The sequence below is a fragment of the Camellia sinensis genome, chromosome 7 (genome assembly GCF_055761805.1).
Source record: "Camellia sinensis isolate YWXY chromosome 7, ASM5576180v1, whole genome shotgun sequence".
Taxonomy (NCBI): domain Eukaryota; kingdom Viridiplantae; phylum Streptophyta; class Magnoliopsida; order Ericales; family Theaceae; genus Camellia; species Camellia sinensis.
In genome coordinates this window covers 91,133,526-91,152,650 of record NC_138967.1, presented here as the reverse complement: position 1 = coordinate 91,152,650, position 19,125 = coordinate 91,133,526, and the positions used below count along the sequence as shown (strand labels likewise).

Below are 19,125 nucleotides of genomic sequence, written 5' to 3'. Positions count from 1 at the left end.
ACCTTATTTTTTTCGAATTTTACCATATCAACATACCTGTATCGTACAAGTACTCATACCATTTAATTTTGATTTATATCTTCCTTTTGATTTATATCTTCCTTTTGGCATTAAATGTTAATTGTAGGTTGGACCTGAATAAATTAAACCATTTAATTAATTTTTGCATTATTCTAAATTAAAAATAAATATTTTTTACAAGTGTACCAAGTCGTACTCATACCTTGTTTTTTTTTTAATTTTACCGTATCAATATACCCATATTGTACCAGTACTCATACCTGTACCTGTGCTTCATAGGTTCTCAAGGTATTGATAAGGTCCACTAAACATGGATTGAACAAAAGAAAAGCTTCAATCCCAATAAAATCAATCCTCTATCTTGATAAAATAATCCATTGGTGGCACGTCCAAAGCATCCAACAAGTTGAGTGTCTCCAGATGTTCAAGAAGCTCTTCTTTCAGTAGGATGATTGTCTGCGTGAGAGCGACTACTTCGAATTTTCAAATTTTCTTTCAAAATTATTTCACTTTACTCGGACATTAGAATGATTGATCAACAAATTCCAAATGACTTCAAATGCACATTGAAGAATATATAAATCATCTCCAAGAACATGGTCCAACAATTTTTCCAAATTTGTTTGCATTTGACGAATTTGCTGTCATTTGATCATACTAATCTGTCACTTGCTTACAACATTGACTTATTTTTTGTTAGACTTAAGTAATGACTTTAGAGTCTAAATTGGAGAAAAGAGAAAAGAGTTTGGGCTGAGTTATTTAGGTTGGGTTTCTTTTATTAGAAGATGGGCTGGATAAATGGTTTGGGGCTCAATGGGCTGAGATGGTTCAAGTCGAATGCGAGCAGCCTGGTTTGAGTGGGCTAAATCAGCTTTAGATCTGGGTAATTATACATGGATCAAATCTAGTTGGGCTGGGGTAGCTTTTGTCAAGCATAGAAGAGAAACTGGGCTGGGCTAACTTTTGGGGCTGGTTGGCTGACTAGGATGGGTTATTGACCAAAATGTAGCTGGGCTAGGTTATTGGGCTGATTCAGAAGTTTGCTTTTGGGTTTAATGAGAGTAGGGATGGGTGAGATTGTTTATAAGGTAGATAGGATCCAAGGCTTATTGGATCTAGGGGGTTAGGGTAATGGGTTTGAAGTTTAAATGGGTTGGGCCAAAGCTTTATTATGTGATTTGGCTCTGATACCAAATTGGTGTAGAATCAAGAGGAAGAAAGAGAGCAGAAAAGACGAACAAGGGCCATAGACCTAACACAATGGCCACATAGCCTTAAACACTCAATTTTTCACAGTTGAATATTACAATACCAAAGCCTTTGTAGGTTGATTGTGTTTTTAGGGTTTTATTTACACTCCACATCAGTAGGATTCACTTTGGAGGTTGATTGTGTTTTTAGGGTTTTATTTATGATGCCTACATATATGCCTTACTGATGATGTAAAATGAAGTTAATTTCAAAAGATGAAAAATTTAGAATTAATTCACAGAGCTCTCTCTCTCTCTCTAATATCCAGCTTCACATATTTTTCTCTCCTATCTTTTTCTTCTTTTTTTTTTTTGTCTCTCATCTCCTTATCTCCTTACCTTCTCTCGTATCCCCTTCTTTATCTCCCTATCTATCTTCTCTCTATGTGCTCTTTCCATAGTCTTTTCAGTCTCTATCTCATGAAACAAATTAGCTTTTTCTTCCCAACACCCGTGTGAAAAAGTTCACCAAAACATATCTAGTCGTATTGAGACTTACCTGCTGAAGTGAACTACGCGAATGATAAAAGAACTGCAAAAAGCAGCTCCAACAGTATAGCTGCAGTTAGGACCGTGTAAAATACTGCCAAATTCGCTAAAACTGCACCAATCCGCATCTATCCGCACCACTCTAACCGCTAACCGCGGTTTAAACTTTAAAATTTATAATTCGCCAACCGAACCGCTCCGCTCCGCTATAGTTAATACATACATATTTTTTAACCTCCAATGAAATATCAATGTAAAAATGAGCATGAGAGAGATTTAAGATATGAAATTTATTACAAATTAGTAGTTATATATATGAAATATATTATATAAAATTACTTTGTGTTATATATCTAAAAAATATTATACAAATTAGTGTTATATATTATGCAAATGTATGATAATTAGTTAGAATATTCTTCAATCTGTCAAAAATTGCCCAAACCGTAATTTGTCAATCCGCCAACCCGCCATTCAGTTTATAAATTTACTCTCAAACCATCCGAACCACACAGCGCACCCTCCTAACTGCAGTATTATTGGCTGTGGGCCCTGGACCCTGGCACACCATTACATCCCTGGTGTAAGGGCAAATGGCCTCACTAGAGTGAATTAGAAGATCCCTAGTGCTTTGGGCTTCTTTCTTTCCTCTAAATGAGTGGACTTGTGTTTTCTTAGCTAAAGGTTATAAACAGGTGTTAACAGGCAGCAATGTCCCATCTGACATTCAGACTTCAATAACATGTGAATTTCTTTTTAAAAATGAAAAAGAAAAAAAAAAGAAAGAAAGAAGCAATATGATGGAAAAAAAAAAGTGCAAAATATCTCTCGGCAATCTTTCATACAAAAATTAAAAGGAATTGAAGCATGGAAATCATATGCCAATATTTTTCATATATAAGATACTGCAAATTAGGGGTGGGTAACAATTTATCCGATCCACAAAAACCGCCCAATTTGCCCAATCCGCATACAAATGGGCGGTTTCACAAATACAGTGCGGGCGGATGCGGGTTGAAATATGACATCTTTGCGAGTTGCGGGTTTAACCCACACCCGCAAGAAACCACCCGCACTTTGTTTATTTATTTATTTTTTTTTTATCTTAACTATTGATTTCATTTCTATATCCCACCTAGATATTTTTGTCCAAAACAAAACATCCTTTATTTTTTGAACTTACTCTAGTATTACATTTACTAATAGTATTATATCAACTAAAACTGAATAAATACTGATCATATTATTATTGTTACATAACTGAACTTGTCCCGGATGAAGTGTGATTTGGAATTTTAAATTCCTTAATGAATATGCAGTTATAGTTTAGGATTTTGAAATATATGCTTGTATTAGTTTATGATTTGATTTAAGATTTTGAATGATTTGTTTGTATTACAAATTGATTTTGTTGTATTTTTAATTTTATAAGTTTTAATTCATTAATTATTAATGTTGGAGCATTTTAGAAAATGGGGAGAAAATGGCCCAAAATAAATATTTACAAAATGGGAAAAAAATAAGGCTCAAAAAAAAATTTGAAGAAAAAAGTCCAATCCGCAAATCGCCCGCAACCGCTCGCACATCCGCGAACCCTATCCGCACAAACCGCAAACCGCACTACAGGCAGTTGCGGATTGTCTTTTTTCCCAAACCGCATAAATGCGGGCAAGTCCAAATCGATCCGCAAATCGTCTAAATCCAAACCGCGAACACCCCTATTGCAAATCATCTTGATGTGTCTAGAACGAAAGACCAACTGAAAAATACATATAGCATTACTTGAACTTTCCACAAACAAGTACATAAAAACCTCCATTATAACATAATAAATTTGAATTGATAGACAGGTCAAAATATATGAATAATCATTGCAAACCTTGGGAGCTGCCATTGGGTATTCCTCAGGGCAAAACAACTCCAATTTGAATACCCCTCCTAAAGAGATCAAGATTACATAAAGATAACATCATACACCAAAGTGATGTAAAGGAAAAATGAAGAGGGAATTAAATGATTGCATTTTTATAAGATGTAAATTACTGACAAGTTATCAAGAGCGCACGCAAGCAAGGAGGGGAATGGTCACTCGAGCGATGTCACTTATTGTATTTGTTGCTCGAGCAACCATTATTGCGCTTGAGCGGTCTATGCATATTTCAGTCCAAGAAGAAGACATTTCGGATCACTTTTTCATTTCTCACTCTTTATAACATTTCAAAAACCCTAGATCTTCACTCTCTCTCTAGTTCGTGTACTCTAGCTCCAAATACTCTCAATCCGTTGATTTCTTCACCCTAGTCCTTTGGAGTAAAAGATAAAACACGTCGAAGGTTTCGTTCTAATCAGAGAAGTTAGTGTTTTTGGCTCCTCCAAATTCTATCCCTTGTTTCCTTTTGTTTTTTACTTTGAGGTAGGGGTTTCTACGACCTTTAATAGGATTTTTAGCTTAGTTATTTGCTCTTTGAAAAGGGTTAATAATTTGGGAATTTTTGGAAAAAACCTAGGGTTTGATTTGGAAATCAAAAGAGAGGTTTTCCAAATGGGTCCTTCAAAATGGTTGTGGGGATGTATTTATGGTTAAGATGTGTTAAAATAGTGAATATCGTTTCTAAAAATTAATTTTGTAAGAAAATGAGGTTTTTGTTCTAAATTTTGAATATTAGGATTTGTGAAAGGAAATGGAAAATGATGTTGGGTTTTCTAAGATTGGAATAATACTTATGTTGATGATGATGGTGGAGTTGGATATGTAATATCACTCCCATTATAAATGATGAAATTATATCTTTTGATTGGAAATTATTTGTCGAATAGAAATATCTATTTTGGGGCTATCGGGGAGGATAATCTTGATTGTTGTAGACATTACATGAGGATTAGGTTAAATTGAAACCAATTTCTCATACATTGTGTATTGAGCGTCATTTTTTATTAAACATTGTAAATGTATTGATTTTAAGAAAAAGAGGTAAATACCTTGGTGAATCTGATTAGAGGGTGCGATTGTGGTTATAATGTTGGCATGTGTGTCCTTAGTGAAAATCCAGAAACCCGCGCGGTTAGGTGCCGATCCTTTCAGTTAGTACCGCTAAAATGGCTTTGGTAATGCTTATATAGCCTACTAACAAACACCTAGAGATTCCCAGTGTTTTGTATCCACTGCCCTTTTTTTTTTGTTATAAAATGATTATCTTCATGAATAGATTTAGAATCTGGCATTGCATTGTTTTAAGATGAAAAACGAGGAATGTTTGGCAAATGGCATGTATGTGCATTCACCTTTTAATTTTGCTAACATTTATATATTGTGTTAGAGTATCTCTACTTGGCTTTGGCTCACCCTATGTAAAAAATAACTTTCAGGTGTTGATGATATGCTTCCACCAAGGACGTAGCTTGGGAGGACTTGGAGCTTAGGGCTTCATTTTTGTTCAAGCCTCGGGTTTTACCTGTATTGAGTTAAAACTCATTTTGTTGTACCCAAGCATTGACTTGGAAAATTGTAGCCATTAGGGCATATAATTATTTGGTTTTACTTTTACCTTAATTTATGTACCCATGTCATATGCTATTGATTCAGAATCTAGGATTTATGAATTTATATTACATATGTCATCTTTTGTAATGATCAAGGTTATGAATGAAATAGAAGATATGAGTTATTAATCAAGTGTAGATGATATTATATGTTGGGTCATTGTTATTTGTTTTGGGGCGTTACACTTGGATCATGTCACAAAATTGGGAGATTATACCAATCTTATTGTCACGACCCAAACCCGCCCCTATAGGTTTAACATCGTAACCAGCCAGAAATCCAAGATTACCTTCGGTCTCAAAGACAAAAATTCAAAATATTTATAATCATATCGGAACCTAAAGCGGAAGTAAAACAAAAATAACAATGTCCATTGAGCTTGTGCATACCTGATGACTAAACTAATTAAAAACATTTAAACACAATAATAATAATTTATATACAAATCTCATATATCTCACACACATATACACTTAAGACTCAGCAAGATTCAAAGCTCTAATAAAGCTCGGGGCTGATTTTCTTGGCTCTACCCGAGCCTAACTTACTTTATTCCAGAAGCTCTTCAAAAGGCTGACACGGGTAGACTCCGAGGCTTTCTCTATCCTTGTTGCTTAGTTTGCTCACCTATATAGACATATAAATAGTGAGCTAAAGCCCAACAAATAATAATAGAATAAAGAGGTTAAATGAATGAAGTTTGACGATAGTACAAAAACATGTCTTACAATTTAGAAATGAAACTTAAACCACTTTCAAACTAAGGCATTTTCCATATTATATCAAACTTTATAATAAAACATTTTCCATGTCAATTCCCTTATCAAAACATATATTTCATTTTCCGAAACAATCCATTTCCATAGGCAAAACAATTCGATTAGCCATCACATCAATCCCTTACAATAATAAAAACCATTATGCGATAGCATTTTCATTAATTCATCAACTTCATCATCAAGATCTTTCAATGTCAATTTATGTGGTACGTCCATGAAGTGACAATATCATTCCAATGATGACGTATCATACTAGCCATGGTATTGCTATCCCTAGGCAAGCGCCTAGCCATGGTATTGTTACCCCCAGGCAAGAGCCTATAGCCATGGTATTTGTGACAACCCTGACTTATGTTTAGCATTAATTCATGATTAAGCATGCTGAGTAAATGATTAAGATTAAATCTCAAATTGATTATGTAAGTGTGTTGTTTTAATTGCATTCATATCTGTTTGATATAGAACAATCTGTTCACATTTTAATTTTGAGTTGCGAATTGAAAGCCTTATCAGCGACCGATTCGAAAATTGACTTATGTTATATGCTAATTAGGAATTATATGATTTTATGGTAGGTCTAATTGAAATTTGATTTAGAACAATTAGATTAGAATAAATCATGTTAAATTACTTTAGCTTGAGTTATTTACACATTTGCTATTGGTAGGCCTTTACAAGGCCATTTGTTTGATTTCATATATGTTGACACACCATTCATGTTCCACCTCCTTGAACAAAACGTGAGAGAGAGAGAGAGAGTTGGAAGAAAGTTGAATTCAACAAGAGAATTGCTTGGGATTTAGAAGAAATTGAGGGAGATTTGCATAATTAAGCTACCACACTTGGTGTAAACACCCCATTTTTGACCGTCCTCAAGACTTGGATGTCACCGTTTGAACACTCAGTGATCATCCATGTTCGTGTTCGTTTTGAGTTCTCGGAGGTCTCGGCTACGCGTCTTGCCTCAGGATCTCTCAACTTGGTTGTCTTGTGCTTGGTTGGACCAAACACTTGTTGGTTTTTGCTTTGGAAGGTAGAGAATGGCTTGTCGGCCATCCCCACGCCTCACCGGCCATGGATTGAGGCCACTGGCCGTGTCTTCTTGCCACCGGCCATTCGTGATGGCCGGTCGGCACTTTGTGTGGTCGGCCGACCATTTATTTGGCCGATGGACTCCTTTTCTGGTCGGTACCACCTTTTTGCCTTTTTCAGGCATTATGCATGCCAGCTGTGCCAACTGGAGTGCACGGACCTATCCTCCATACACGTGTATGGAGGAATTTGCACCCTTTGCACCCTTTTGGTCTAGCTTCTTGAAGAATCTTGGACCTTTGTCTTAACTTCCTCAAGAAGCTTGGACCCCTGTCTCAGCTTCCTCAAGAAGCCTTGGCCCCTTTGCCTTAGCTTCTTTAAGAAGCCTTGACCCCTTTTGTTTAGCTTCTCTTGGAAGCTTAGGCCTTTGCCTTGTCTATATAAGGAGGCCTCCCTCCTCCTTTGAGAAGGTTCAGCAAAATCAGAGTTATATAGCATATATACATTACTCTCTCTCTCTCTCTCTCTCTTCATTTGTTTGTGTTAAAGAGCTTAAAAGGGTGTTTTGTTCTTAGTTTTGCACTAAGGCACCTAGTATTACACCATACTTGGGTTATTGAGGTCTTGAGAGTTTGTTCTTGGATTGAGCTGGTTTTGATCAGAAGAAGGGGGCTGGACTTGCTGTTCTTGAAGTGTTCTCCAAGGGTAACATTATTGCTTTATATTCCCCATTCTTGCACTAGATTTTAACCCCCTTTGCATGCTGTTTTGAGCTTTGTGTATAACATATAAAAGTTCTTTTTTTGTGTGTTTAAGATACTTAATTAAGGTCATTTTGGTGTTGGGGGTCGACCTCCCCCTCTTAGGCCTTGTTTGGCCCTTTTTGTGCTTTCTTTGTTGAGCTTTGGGAACCTTTGTGCATTGGCCTTCTCACCACTGAAATCCAGAGGATTTTCAGTTGTGAAGAAGAGGTTTTGAGGTCTTGCATAGGGGAGGGACACCCCTCTCCCTTTGTGTATCATTTGTTCATGTTTTTGGCTCATAAGGGTAGCATGCATGTTTAGTTGTTTTTTGCTCCATTTCAGAGGTTTTTGGGTGATATTTGGTCATAATATACCTCTAGCATTGGTCGGATTAATGCCCCCTTGCATGCATAATATACTTGCCTTGTATTCCTCTATTTTGCCTAGAAATGCATCTTGTCATTAGACCATCATGCTTGCATGTTTTTGCCTAGCTTTGTGAAGCTTTTGGTCATATTTCATCATGGTTGAGGTCTATTGAGTATTGATTTGATCATGTTTTCCATGTTTGGTATAGCCCCTTTGTATTTTGGTTTGTGAGCCTTGAGTGTGTGGGTCATTAGCATTCTTTACTTAGCTTATTCTCTTGATTTGGCATCATTGGAGACCATATTTCAGTCCATAATCCATGCTTGTGCACTTGCATTTGGCTCTCTTTCAATGCTTGAAAGTGCTGTAGTTTTGTACCTCAAGAGTTAGTCATTGTGTATGATACCATGTTTAGTCTTTGGGCTGCCATATCAGTGGGTTTTAGGGGCTTATTTTGCATATTAAAACTCTGATTTTGCATCGGTTAGTCCATGCCACGTGTGGTTGGGGTGGTTGTAATAGAGTGCCCTCTTTGTGGCCCTAAATCCCCCTTTGTTTTGCATCCATTTCTTAGCATGTCTTGACCATGATCTATGCATGCTTTAGTCTTGTTTTGGAGTGCCTTAGGACTGCTTTAAGTCATTTTGGTCCTTTGGGGTTTGGTTGACATAGCTATGGTTTGGACCCCTTTGTTGGCTTCAAGTTTTGGTCATGGTTGCATGCCTTACTTGCATGACATGGTTGATTTGGCATCATCCTCTATACATTTTCAGAGCTTAATATGTTAGTCAAGCATCCATGTTTGTCATCATGTGAGTGCCCTTGAAACTTGCCTTTCATACCTTAGCCTTAGGCTCATTGGTTTGCATGTTTATTTTGCATGATTGCCATCATCATTTTAGTACTTTTGGCCACTGTTTTGGGGTGTGGCTGAGGTTCCTCCATCTTAGTGTAGATCCATGGATCATGCATTTGCATCTTGTAGCATGCTCATTACATTGTATGATTGTTGCATCCTTGTAGTTAGTGCATTGTTACATGCTTATCACTTTGTCTAGTTGCCTATCTAGGTTGCATTGTAGCATTGCATGCTTGGCACATTGCACACTTGCATGATAGGTTACATTGCATTTGGCATGTTTTGTACCTTAGCATCATGTACATACTTGAGCCACGTTGCATACATGCATTACATTTTGCTTGGTTTGGGTTGTCAAACCAAGCATGAGGAATGAAATGTGTTCCTACTCAAAGTGACGAAACACGTCTCAATCCTCAGTCGCCGATGCCTTTGATCTCAACATGATAGGGCATGTAGCACTCATGTGTTTTTGTTGCATTCATTTACATTGACTTACAAGCTTGGTACTTTTGGCCATCATGCATCAAAATGCGTGATTGGTGGCCCGAGTACCGAGGTCCACACCCCCTTGAGTCCATAACATGATAGGGAGAGTGGACATGCACACATTTGCTTGAAAATTCCATGCCATGCCTTGTCTGTCCTCTGCTGCTATCAAAACAGGATTCTACAGGAAGATTTGGCCGACCAGCTACCTACAGTGCCGACTGACCAAAAATAATTAGCCGATGGCTCAATAATTGGTCGATGACCATTTATCAATGGCCGGTGATCTTATGCCTTGGTCGGTGGCATCTCACAATGCTCAGGGAGCAATTTAGAGGCATCTCCAGGGTTTTCACAGTCCTTAGAGGTATAGGACAGTGCAAACAGAGGCAACAATGGCATGGCAGCGGGCTTCCGGGCAAGGCAAATTGAGCATGCATCATCCACGCATTCCGAGGCAGAGCTGCGGCGGTCTCTTTTAGTTTCATATTTAGGCTATTTTTGTAATTAATTTGTTAATTAATTAGAAGTTTTGTAACAATTAATTAGCTAGGATAGTTAGTTCGTTATTCGGTTTGTATTATTATTTCGGAGCCTCCGAGCGAGGGCAATTGTGTAATAAGTGTGTGTGAGTGTGTGTATGTCTTCCAACCCCCACTTCTCTCTCCCTTTTACTTATCTGCTTTCAATGGTTAGTATTAGGGCATATTTAAATTAGCATGCCTTATGTTATGCATACGTGCATCCATTCATCTGTATTGCAAGCACCGGGCTTGGCGCATCATACTAACTGCATGGTATTTCAATTCCAAGTTGAATACATGTTATCTGTTGCATTTCATATGCCATCTTTAGGTTAGCCGAGCCTGTCCTAATTGCATTCTGTATGCGTTGCATTAGCCATTGCTAACATGAACTAGGATCATGCATTTGATTACTAACTAGTTTCTATTTTGGCTTGGAGTACTAGGTAAGCTTTTATGCTTTAGCATCCTTGCATGCGTGTGAGTGTCTGCCATGATAGCATGCTTACCATAAGACTACGTGCTTATGTGTTATAACTGCTTGAATGCCTATGGGTGAAGGTCGGGTTATCTAAATTGGAACAATGCATTGACCGTGAGTTTTAAGCCCACTAGATAGTGGCAAAACCATCTTTTCTAAGCCCATTTGAGCGTGGCAAAATCTGCATTTTTAGCCTACTTGCGAGTAGCAAACCGCTTTCAAAGACAAACATGAAATGTTTTGTTCCAATTCAGGCAATCCAGTCTATACTTGTTTGTTGTGCGCATCACATAGTAAATCTAGGCTAATAACCGGAATAAGAACGCATAATGTTTTCAAAACTAGATATCATGGTTAGTAGAGGCCGATCTTTAATCAGGCGAGCGGGGGTGCTCACGAAGTGACCTTCCCCAATCGTACCCAAGTTCCCGAGCCGAGGTAACTTTGGTGATGACGGACACGTGACCTTAGGCACAAGTCAGGGCTTCCTAAATTCTCCAAAAATAAAATATTTAGGTGGCGACTCTGTATTTGGAAAAGCAGTCTATGTTTGGCACTTCTTTCAAAAAAATCTGTTTTCAAAAACGATTTGTCGGATTTGGAATCTTTGATGATTCATCGGTCTTGCATTGCACTCTGCGAGATTAGATACAGGACCGTGACAATTTGAGTCCGAACTGTAGTGAGCCCCAATGAACAAATCGCGGGATTTCCCTCCCGGGACGTCTACACTTGGGAATTCAAGATTAAGGTAGGTATTCACCCTTTTTAATTGTGAAATAGAGTTGCCTAATGCATGATTTCAAGGAAATTAGGAACTAAAGTCAAGAAATATCCTGAAGAGTAGATTTGAGAAGTAATCCATGCATGCATGTCCTTATCATTGAACTTTGAGATTTGTTTTCATAAAAATTTCCACATGCATGTTCATATTATGGTTGTACCTTAGAAATTCACCATGTTTTTTAGTTGAATCTTGCATTTGATCATACTTTGGAGTTTTGGAGTTCATGAGAACTCGTGCATGTCATGTAATCATAAAGTTTTAGTTGAAATTTGGTACAATTGACACACTTTTGGGCTTTAATTTTATGAAGTGGTCTTCAAAACATGTTGTGTTATGAGTTTCTAAATATTTTCCAGAGAATTGGCCCAAAAGGATGAGTTTTGGCATATTAAATCCATGGTTTGAGCTTTGGGAGCAAATCTGGAAAACCTAGAATTTGGCTTCCTCGCTCGAGCAAGGGATTCCACGCTCGAGCGACCACCTTTGTTTTCAGACTTTCGCTCGAGCGACAGATTGCTGGCTTGAGCGTAAATTGCAAGCTCTCAAAATTTTTGTGTGTGCAGAAGCACGCTCAAGCAACAAGAGTTGCGCTCGAGCGAGGAACTGTGTCTCACGCTCGAACAAGCATCGAGCGGAGATTTTCAGCATCCAATACTTTTCACATTTTTGCAGATCGCTCGAGCGAAATAGTCTACGCTCGAGCGACCAAGCACATTCTGCATGTCCACTCGAGCGAAGGAAGCCACGCTCGAGCAAGACCCCTGTTTTCAGCAAGTTTTGAAAAATATTTTTAAGTACATTTTTGCATCCTCATTCCATCCTAGGCATTCCTAGGCCATGTTTAAGGCATCATAATGAGGATAATGATTTTGAACCACACCAAAACAAGCAAGGGGCTAAGTTATTAATTCCGGGTGTGTAATTTAGTGTGTGTTCGTTCTGCAACTGTGTAGGTTTGGCACCCAAGGACGCTGATTAGCCTACCTATAGCCCAGTAATCTATGAGTAACAATGTTGTAAAGTTATGTTAAATTATAATTATTTTCTGAATGATTAATTGTACTGTTTTCTAAAATGGTATTGTTTACTGAAAGAATTTTTGTCCTATTTTATGAATTGTACTCGCGGTATCCATAGGAACTGACTGTTACTGTTACTGTTACTGTTACTGTTACTGTTGCTGTTACTACCACTATTACTGTTACTGTTACTGCCACTGTTTACAGAAATCTCTGTCAGTTCCTATCCTTGGAACTATTGTTACTGTATTGATAGCCATCAACTGACCTTTCGGTCTATTTAGACCTACTGTACTGTTTTGCTATTGGATGTACCACGTATGATTGCTATGATTTTTAAATGACTGATATGACATAAAATATAAGACACTGATCGAATAACTGCTCTACAAATGCATTTGACTGTTTTAATTACTGAAAGGGTATTCATTCTTAACCTCTTTACACATTTGTTATTCACTGGGCTTTAGCTCATAGTTTATATATATATAGTTGGCCAAGCACCGGACCAGAGCTAGAGGCGCCGACTTAGACTCATGTTTTGTCAAGCCAACTATCGCGCCTCATATCGAGGTTCCAAACCTGCACGAGTCAAAGCTATTTTGGGGTGTTTCAGATTCACCATTTTTGTCTCTGTTAATGCAATGAATGATTAAGACTTGATTGTGCAGTTATAGTGAAGGGATTAGGTCCCTAACCTGTATGCTACTGTGTATCTATATATGGCTATAAATGTGGTTATGTCCATAAGAGTCTTTTTCTATTCAGGTTTTTGCAGCTCATTGGATATCTTTTTATTACTGATTGGCTTCCATCAACTCCTTTTTATTGTATTATTGTCATTACTGTTAAGCAGGCCTTTGGTAATCACGGATTACTGGCCGATTACGATGCTAAACCCTTAGGGGCGGGTTTGAGTCGTGACAGTATTATTACCCCCAGGCAAGGGCCTATAGCCATGATACTATTACCCCTCAAGCAAGGGCCTATAGCCATGGTATTGCTACCCCCAGGCAAAGGCCTATAGCCATGGTACTATTACCTCCAAGCAAAGGCCTATAGCCATGGTACTATTACCCCCAGGCAAGGGCCTATAGCCATGGTATTGTTACCCTCAGGCAAGGGCCTATAGCCATTGTACTCTTACCCCCAGGCAAGGGCCTATAGCCATTGTACTCTTACCCCCAAGCAAGGGCCTATAGGCATGGTATTGTTACCCCCAGGCAAGGGCCTATAGTCATGGTATTGTTACCCCCAGGAAAAGGCCTATATTCAATGGATGCCACAATATCGTTTCAAAACAGAACTTCATTCACTAAAGACATACTTTTCAACAAGCCATGCTTTCAATTATCAAATTATTTTAAGAATTCATTCAATCAATCACATATCTGTTTTGATAGCAATAACATTTTCAAAAGTAAAAATAATTTGAACATATCTTTATAAGGTTATTACTCACAATGGGTTATGTTGATACAAGGCCTCGGACGTCCACCTAAACGAATCACATAACAAAACACAATAGAAGCACTATTCAATATTCATTTCATTTCAATTCAACTCTCTTGATGTGTTTCCAGTTTATTTCATAACTATGTGAGTCCATTTGGTGCCTAGGAATATTTAGAATGTCATGAGGAAGCAAATATGCATTTAAAAGAGTTAGTCAAAAAAATTGCTGAAATAGGGTCCTCGCTCGAGAGCCACTTTGGTCGCTCGAGTGGACTGTAAAATTTTGAAAAACTTCTGGGAGCTTGATTTTGGCGCTCAAGCGAGACTTTCCTCGCTCGAGCGGACAGTATGAATTCTGGAATTTCCAGAATTGTGTTTGAAGTTCAAGGTTGATATTCAAAGCCTCAAAACTTGTGTTTTTTGTACAAAAATATGGAGAACTATTGTATAATTTAGTAAACACTCAATTAGAAATCATTTATTCAAAACCATGCTCCAATTGTCCAAATTTAGATTTAACTCATTTTCTTTATATCAAATCCACAATTTTAAAATATGAATTAAACTTTCCAAACCCTTGAAAATTTCATGATGTATGTAAAAATAGAACCCAATTTCATTATTAATAACAAAATCAAACTTAACTAATAAATTACAAAATCAATTCCTTAGAATTTCAACTTTACTCAATCTTTAACCAAAAACTCAATTTATAATCATAGATGTTCTAAAATGTGTTTAAATTGAATAAAACTTTTAAATTAACTTACATACATGGATTAAAGATCAAATCAAATAAATTCCTAATTTTCAAAGTTTTTCATTTTTCTCTTCAAAATATGAGATTGAATTAGTTCAAATTCTTCAAAATCTATGATGCATGTATCCTTAGAGTATTAAAACTTACAAAATTTGTCCATGCATGTATAAATGGAACTCAAATTCATGCAAGACTACAAAAACCAAACTCAACATAATTGATTTCTAAATTAATTTCCATAAATTGAACATAACTTCATCATCTTGCTAATTCCCTTTTTAATTACATGAAATTTAACTCAATTATCTCTCAATTTCAGCTTTTAGGTAATTTATCTACAAAATTTAAACTTTAATTCCTTACCTAAAATCTTCAATTTATTAAATCTCTTGATCAAGTTTTGAATTTCCTCCTTTGTCTTCAATTTCTTGAATTTCCTTCAAACCCATCAACACAAAGCTCTCTCTCTCTCCATCTCTCTCTCTCGGCTCAATTCTCTCTTCCAGCAGAGTGAATAAGGCCTTATCGAGTTCATTCACTCATCTCTCTTTTGTTATTTTATTATTTTCATTTAGTGGGGCACTTGGCCTTATTATATAAACCCACGAGGCGGTGTATAAATTATTTCTTTAACTAATTAATCTTGCTTAGAATATTTAATTTGAGATTGAACTTTAATTATAATTTGCTTAATTAATCATCTCTTAATTTTAATTAGTCATGTAAAACCCTAACCCAATTAATCATGACTAAGTACAAATCTCACTTAATTTAATTAATCTAATTTGACTTCCTTTAGAACCCAATTAATTATATTTAAATTTATCAGTCTCCATCAGATTTTTAATCAAATTCTAAAAAAGTTCCAAATATTAAATTAAACATATTTCCATTATTAATTTTGATTTCTCAAACCATTTAGGCCTTCAATTTCTAATCAGACTTCAAATTTCCGTCAATAAATTGCATATTCAAATTACACATCCCATAAATAAATTTAATTCGTAATAATCACAATTCTCAATTCTCATAATTTAATTAACTTTATTAACTGCAATTCAGACCCAATTTAATCGAATCTCAATTTTACTAAACTGAAATGAATATTTAATTAAACTCCCAAATGGGACCGTAATTAAAATTAAGTTGATTCAACTTCTTAATTTCACTTCCTTAAGCCAGTTGAACTCTTAATTTCTAATTCCAAAATAAATCTTTAACAGAATCATATACGAATCCGATTCCACAATTCTCATAAATCCCAAATTAAATTAGGATAACGACTAATCAAAATCTCAAATCTCCTTAATTAACCGAATATAAAATATTATACGTGGCGGGGTTGTCACACTTGTCTTGATGGCCAAGCTCACTTTGTCACCTTCGAGTCGGACATTTAGCCGATACCCAGGCCAATTAAACACTTTGTAATCCTTGATATGTTCATCATTATGTAAATGTTTGCAAGTCAAGTTATGCAATGTCTCAAGCTAAAACTATGTTCAAACTATGATTTGATGTTATGTTTAAAAACTTGTCGATATTTATTCATTTACCGTTTTACTTTATTACTATTCACTGGACAATGGCTCGCCCTTTTCCCTATATGTATGTAGGTGAAGATGAAGAACACGGTCCGGAGGAGTCGCACTAGAAGTCTTTTCTTTTGTTTCGTCTTTTTGGAAGTTGTAACGTTCAGACAATAGCTTTCTTTTTCAATTTTGACTTTGTTTAGTTATGTTGTGGATGATGTACTTCTCTTTTTGTTGTTTGGACTTCAAATAGAAAGATAATAATGTAAGAAGTGTGTGTGTTTGTTTTCATTTGATTTATGCACAACATGTACTTCTCTTTTTGTTGTTTGTTTTCATTTGATTTGGGCCTTCAAAAGTCAGGCATTACTAGTCGATCATCCGGTGTTCTTGTAATTCCTACGGCTACCTGCAAAGCTAACGGCTTGATGAAACGTTCCTGACATTTTTAATTTGATGAAAAATTTAAGGCATTCTCAATTTGATATTTTAATTGAAATACTAAAACAACTTTTTTTTTTTTTGTTTAATAAAATTTAAATTTGATGAAAGTAAAAAAAATAAACGTTAATGGCGTTCCAAGCAGGATACACATGATACATGCGAGTATGCATATTAGAATTTCTCCAATTATAATATCTGCACTTTTTTTCTTTTTTTTTTTCAATAATATCTGCACATTCATTTGCGGAACGGGAACAAATTCAGTGAGAAACTCTTTGGCGGCACCGCGAAAATCCCAGAGAAGCAGAGCCATGGAATTCCAAACTGCAAAACCAAATGCTAGAATGCCGAGGAACGAGAAGCTCTCCCTCGATCACTATCTTTCTCTCATCACCACTGACAAGCAACACCATCTCACCGTTAACCTTCTCAATCAGGTCTCTCTCTCTCTCTCTCTCTCTCTCTCTCTCTCTCTCTCTCTCTCTCTATATATATATATATATGTATATATACAGACACACACAAACATGTATATATCACCATGAATTCAAGGTTTGGTTTGGGGAAATTGTTCACAAATTTCTAAATTTGGACTAATTTTAGTTTTAGCTTCGACTTCTCATCAATCGCGGAGTTTCAATTTCATTCTCAGGAAGCGATTCAGTCATTGTACAACTAGTTGTAATTGCATTTCTGCTCAATACTTGGGGTTTCTTTTATTATTGATTTTGATTTTGATTTTGATATATGATGCTGTGTGTTGTGTTCACAGATCATCGACATGCACGGATTCAAGAAAATCCACAACACTGCAAAGGTGAGAGAAACAAGGAATTAATTGGAACATTTATCTTCTTTTGTGAGTCCAATATCCAGCTTTGAATTTTGGCAATTTTGTTGTGTTATGGAAATCGCAGAAAGTTCTGATCGATGCAGTGAACTCAATGGAGCTGATGGATCCGAGTCGCTCAACACTAAACGAAGAAAACGTGTCTTCATGCGCGCATATCACTCTGGAGGAGGCGATCAAAGACCTGGCGGACCTCAAATGGCAAGAATGCTGCGTCACTTCCATCCTGTTAGTTTATTATTGTTGTATATTCCATTGTTAGTTTATTATTGTATATTCTAGTGCGGAAGTGATTGAGGGCCCTAAATTTCGGGGCTCGAATGCCCCGAAATTCCACTTTAAGTAAAAAAAAAAAAAAAAAAAAAGGAAAAAAGAAAGAAAAAAAGAAACAGTTTCCAAAAATGGAAATTAGGGGCATTAGGGGCAAATTTTTTAGGGCCACCAATCATTTTCCATTCTAGTGTTAGTCATAATGATGTTCTCCATTTGTATTCTAGTGTTAGTCATAATGATGTTAGTGTTAGTCATAATGATGTTCCCCATTTGTGTTTCTTCTTTCGGTGCTATTAAGGCACCCTATGTAGCTTTCCCTCTCTATAAAAGAGAGCGTAAATCATCTTGTAAATATACAACAACAGAATATTTCAGTAGCTCTTTCTCTCTCTCTCAATCCTCTATCACTCTCTCAAATTATTCTTTCATGGTATCAGAACCCAGTGTTACATTTCTGGCAATTTTCGATTTTGGTGTTTAGTCCCGTACACAGTGGCATACATCAAATCGCTCGGAATTTTCTCACGATTCCAACGGCACCTAGCCCGTTCTCAGAACACCCTCCACGCGCCCACACGCGCCGCCTTTACCTTCTGCGCGTCACCAGCTCCGCCACCACTCTCACACGCGCCCGCACGCGCCATCTGTTGCTACTCACCTCCGCCACGCGCCTCCACGCGCCCACACAACCGCGGCTAACGTAAGCCCTTCCACTCCCGTACGCCGCGCCTGCTATTGTGCGCCTTTCGTGCGCCGCTTCACTACATTGCACCCGCGTGCGCCACAACGACTATTGTGCGCCGCGCCTGCGCCAGTTCGCTACCGTGCGCCGCTGCCTTCCTGCTAACGTGCTCCTCCCTACACTTTGCTAACGTGCGCCACTGATATCATCGCTGACATCATCTCTGTCCAGCAGCCTTTTCTGGCTATTTTCGACCTTCCGGACTGACTGGTACACTCTGTTTTACCAAATTTTGCTCCTACAGGTCTCTTCCTGTTGCTTTAATCCTACTTAACCAGTATTATGGATCGTCTTGACACCTCCCATCCCATTTTCGTTATTCTGAATGGTTCAAACTATGTTCTGTGGGCCCAAGCCATGTCTTCCTTTCTTAAAGGCAAGAAGCTCTGGCGAATTGTCACCGGGGATGTGACTAAACCAGTCAAAGACAGTGCCACTCCTGAAACTCCTGTTCATACTGCTACATATGAAGACCGACTTGAGGAATGGGACAGTAAAAATTACCAAATCATTACCTGGTTTCGTAATACCTCTGTTACCTCTATCAGTCTTCAATTTGGCCGCTTTCAGCTTGACTCTGTAACTACTCCTGCGAAAGACATCTGGGATTTTTTGAAAGAAAGATACCAGACTACTGGTCTTGCCCATCAATATCAACTTCAGAACCAACTTCACCGCATGCG

The 19,125-nt window shown here is 37.3% G+C and overlaps 1 protein-coding gene across 1 annotated transcript; it reads left to right on the top strand.

The window, feature by feature from the left end:
• Positions 1–16,833: 16,833 nt before the first annotated feature.
• On the top strand, positions 16,834–18,071 carry LOC114293009 (uncharacterized). The gene is made up of 3 exons (XM_082877096.1): positions 16,834–17,014; positions 17,350–17,394; positions 17,495–18,071. Exons 1-3 carry the CDS (start codon positions 16,889–16,891, stop codon positions 17,687–17,689), a joined length of 366 nt encoding a protein of 121 aa, XP_082733222.1. The 5' UTR covers positions 16,834–16,888; the 3' UTR covers positions 17,690–18,071.
• The last annotated feature ends 1,054 nt before the right edge of the window (positions 18,072–19,125 follow it).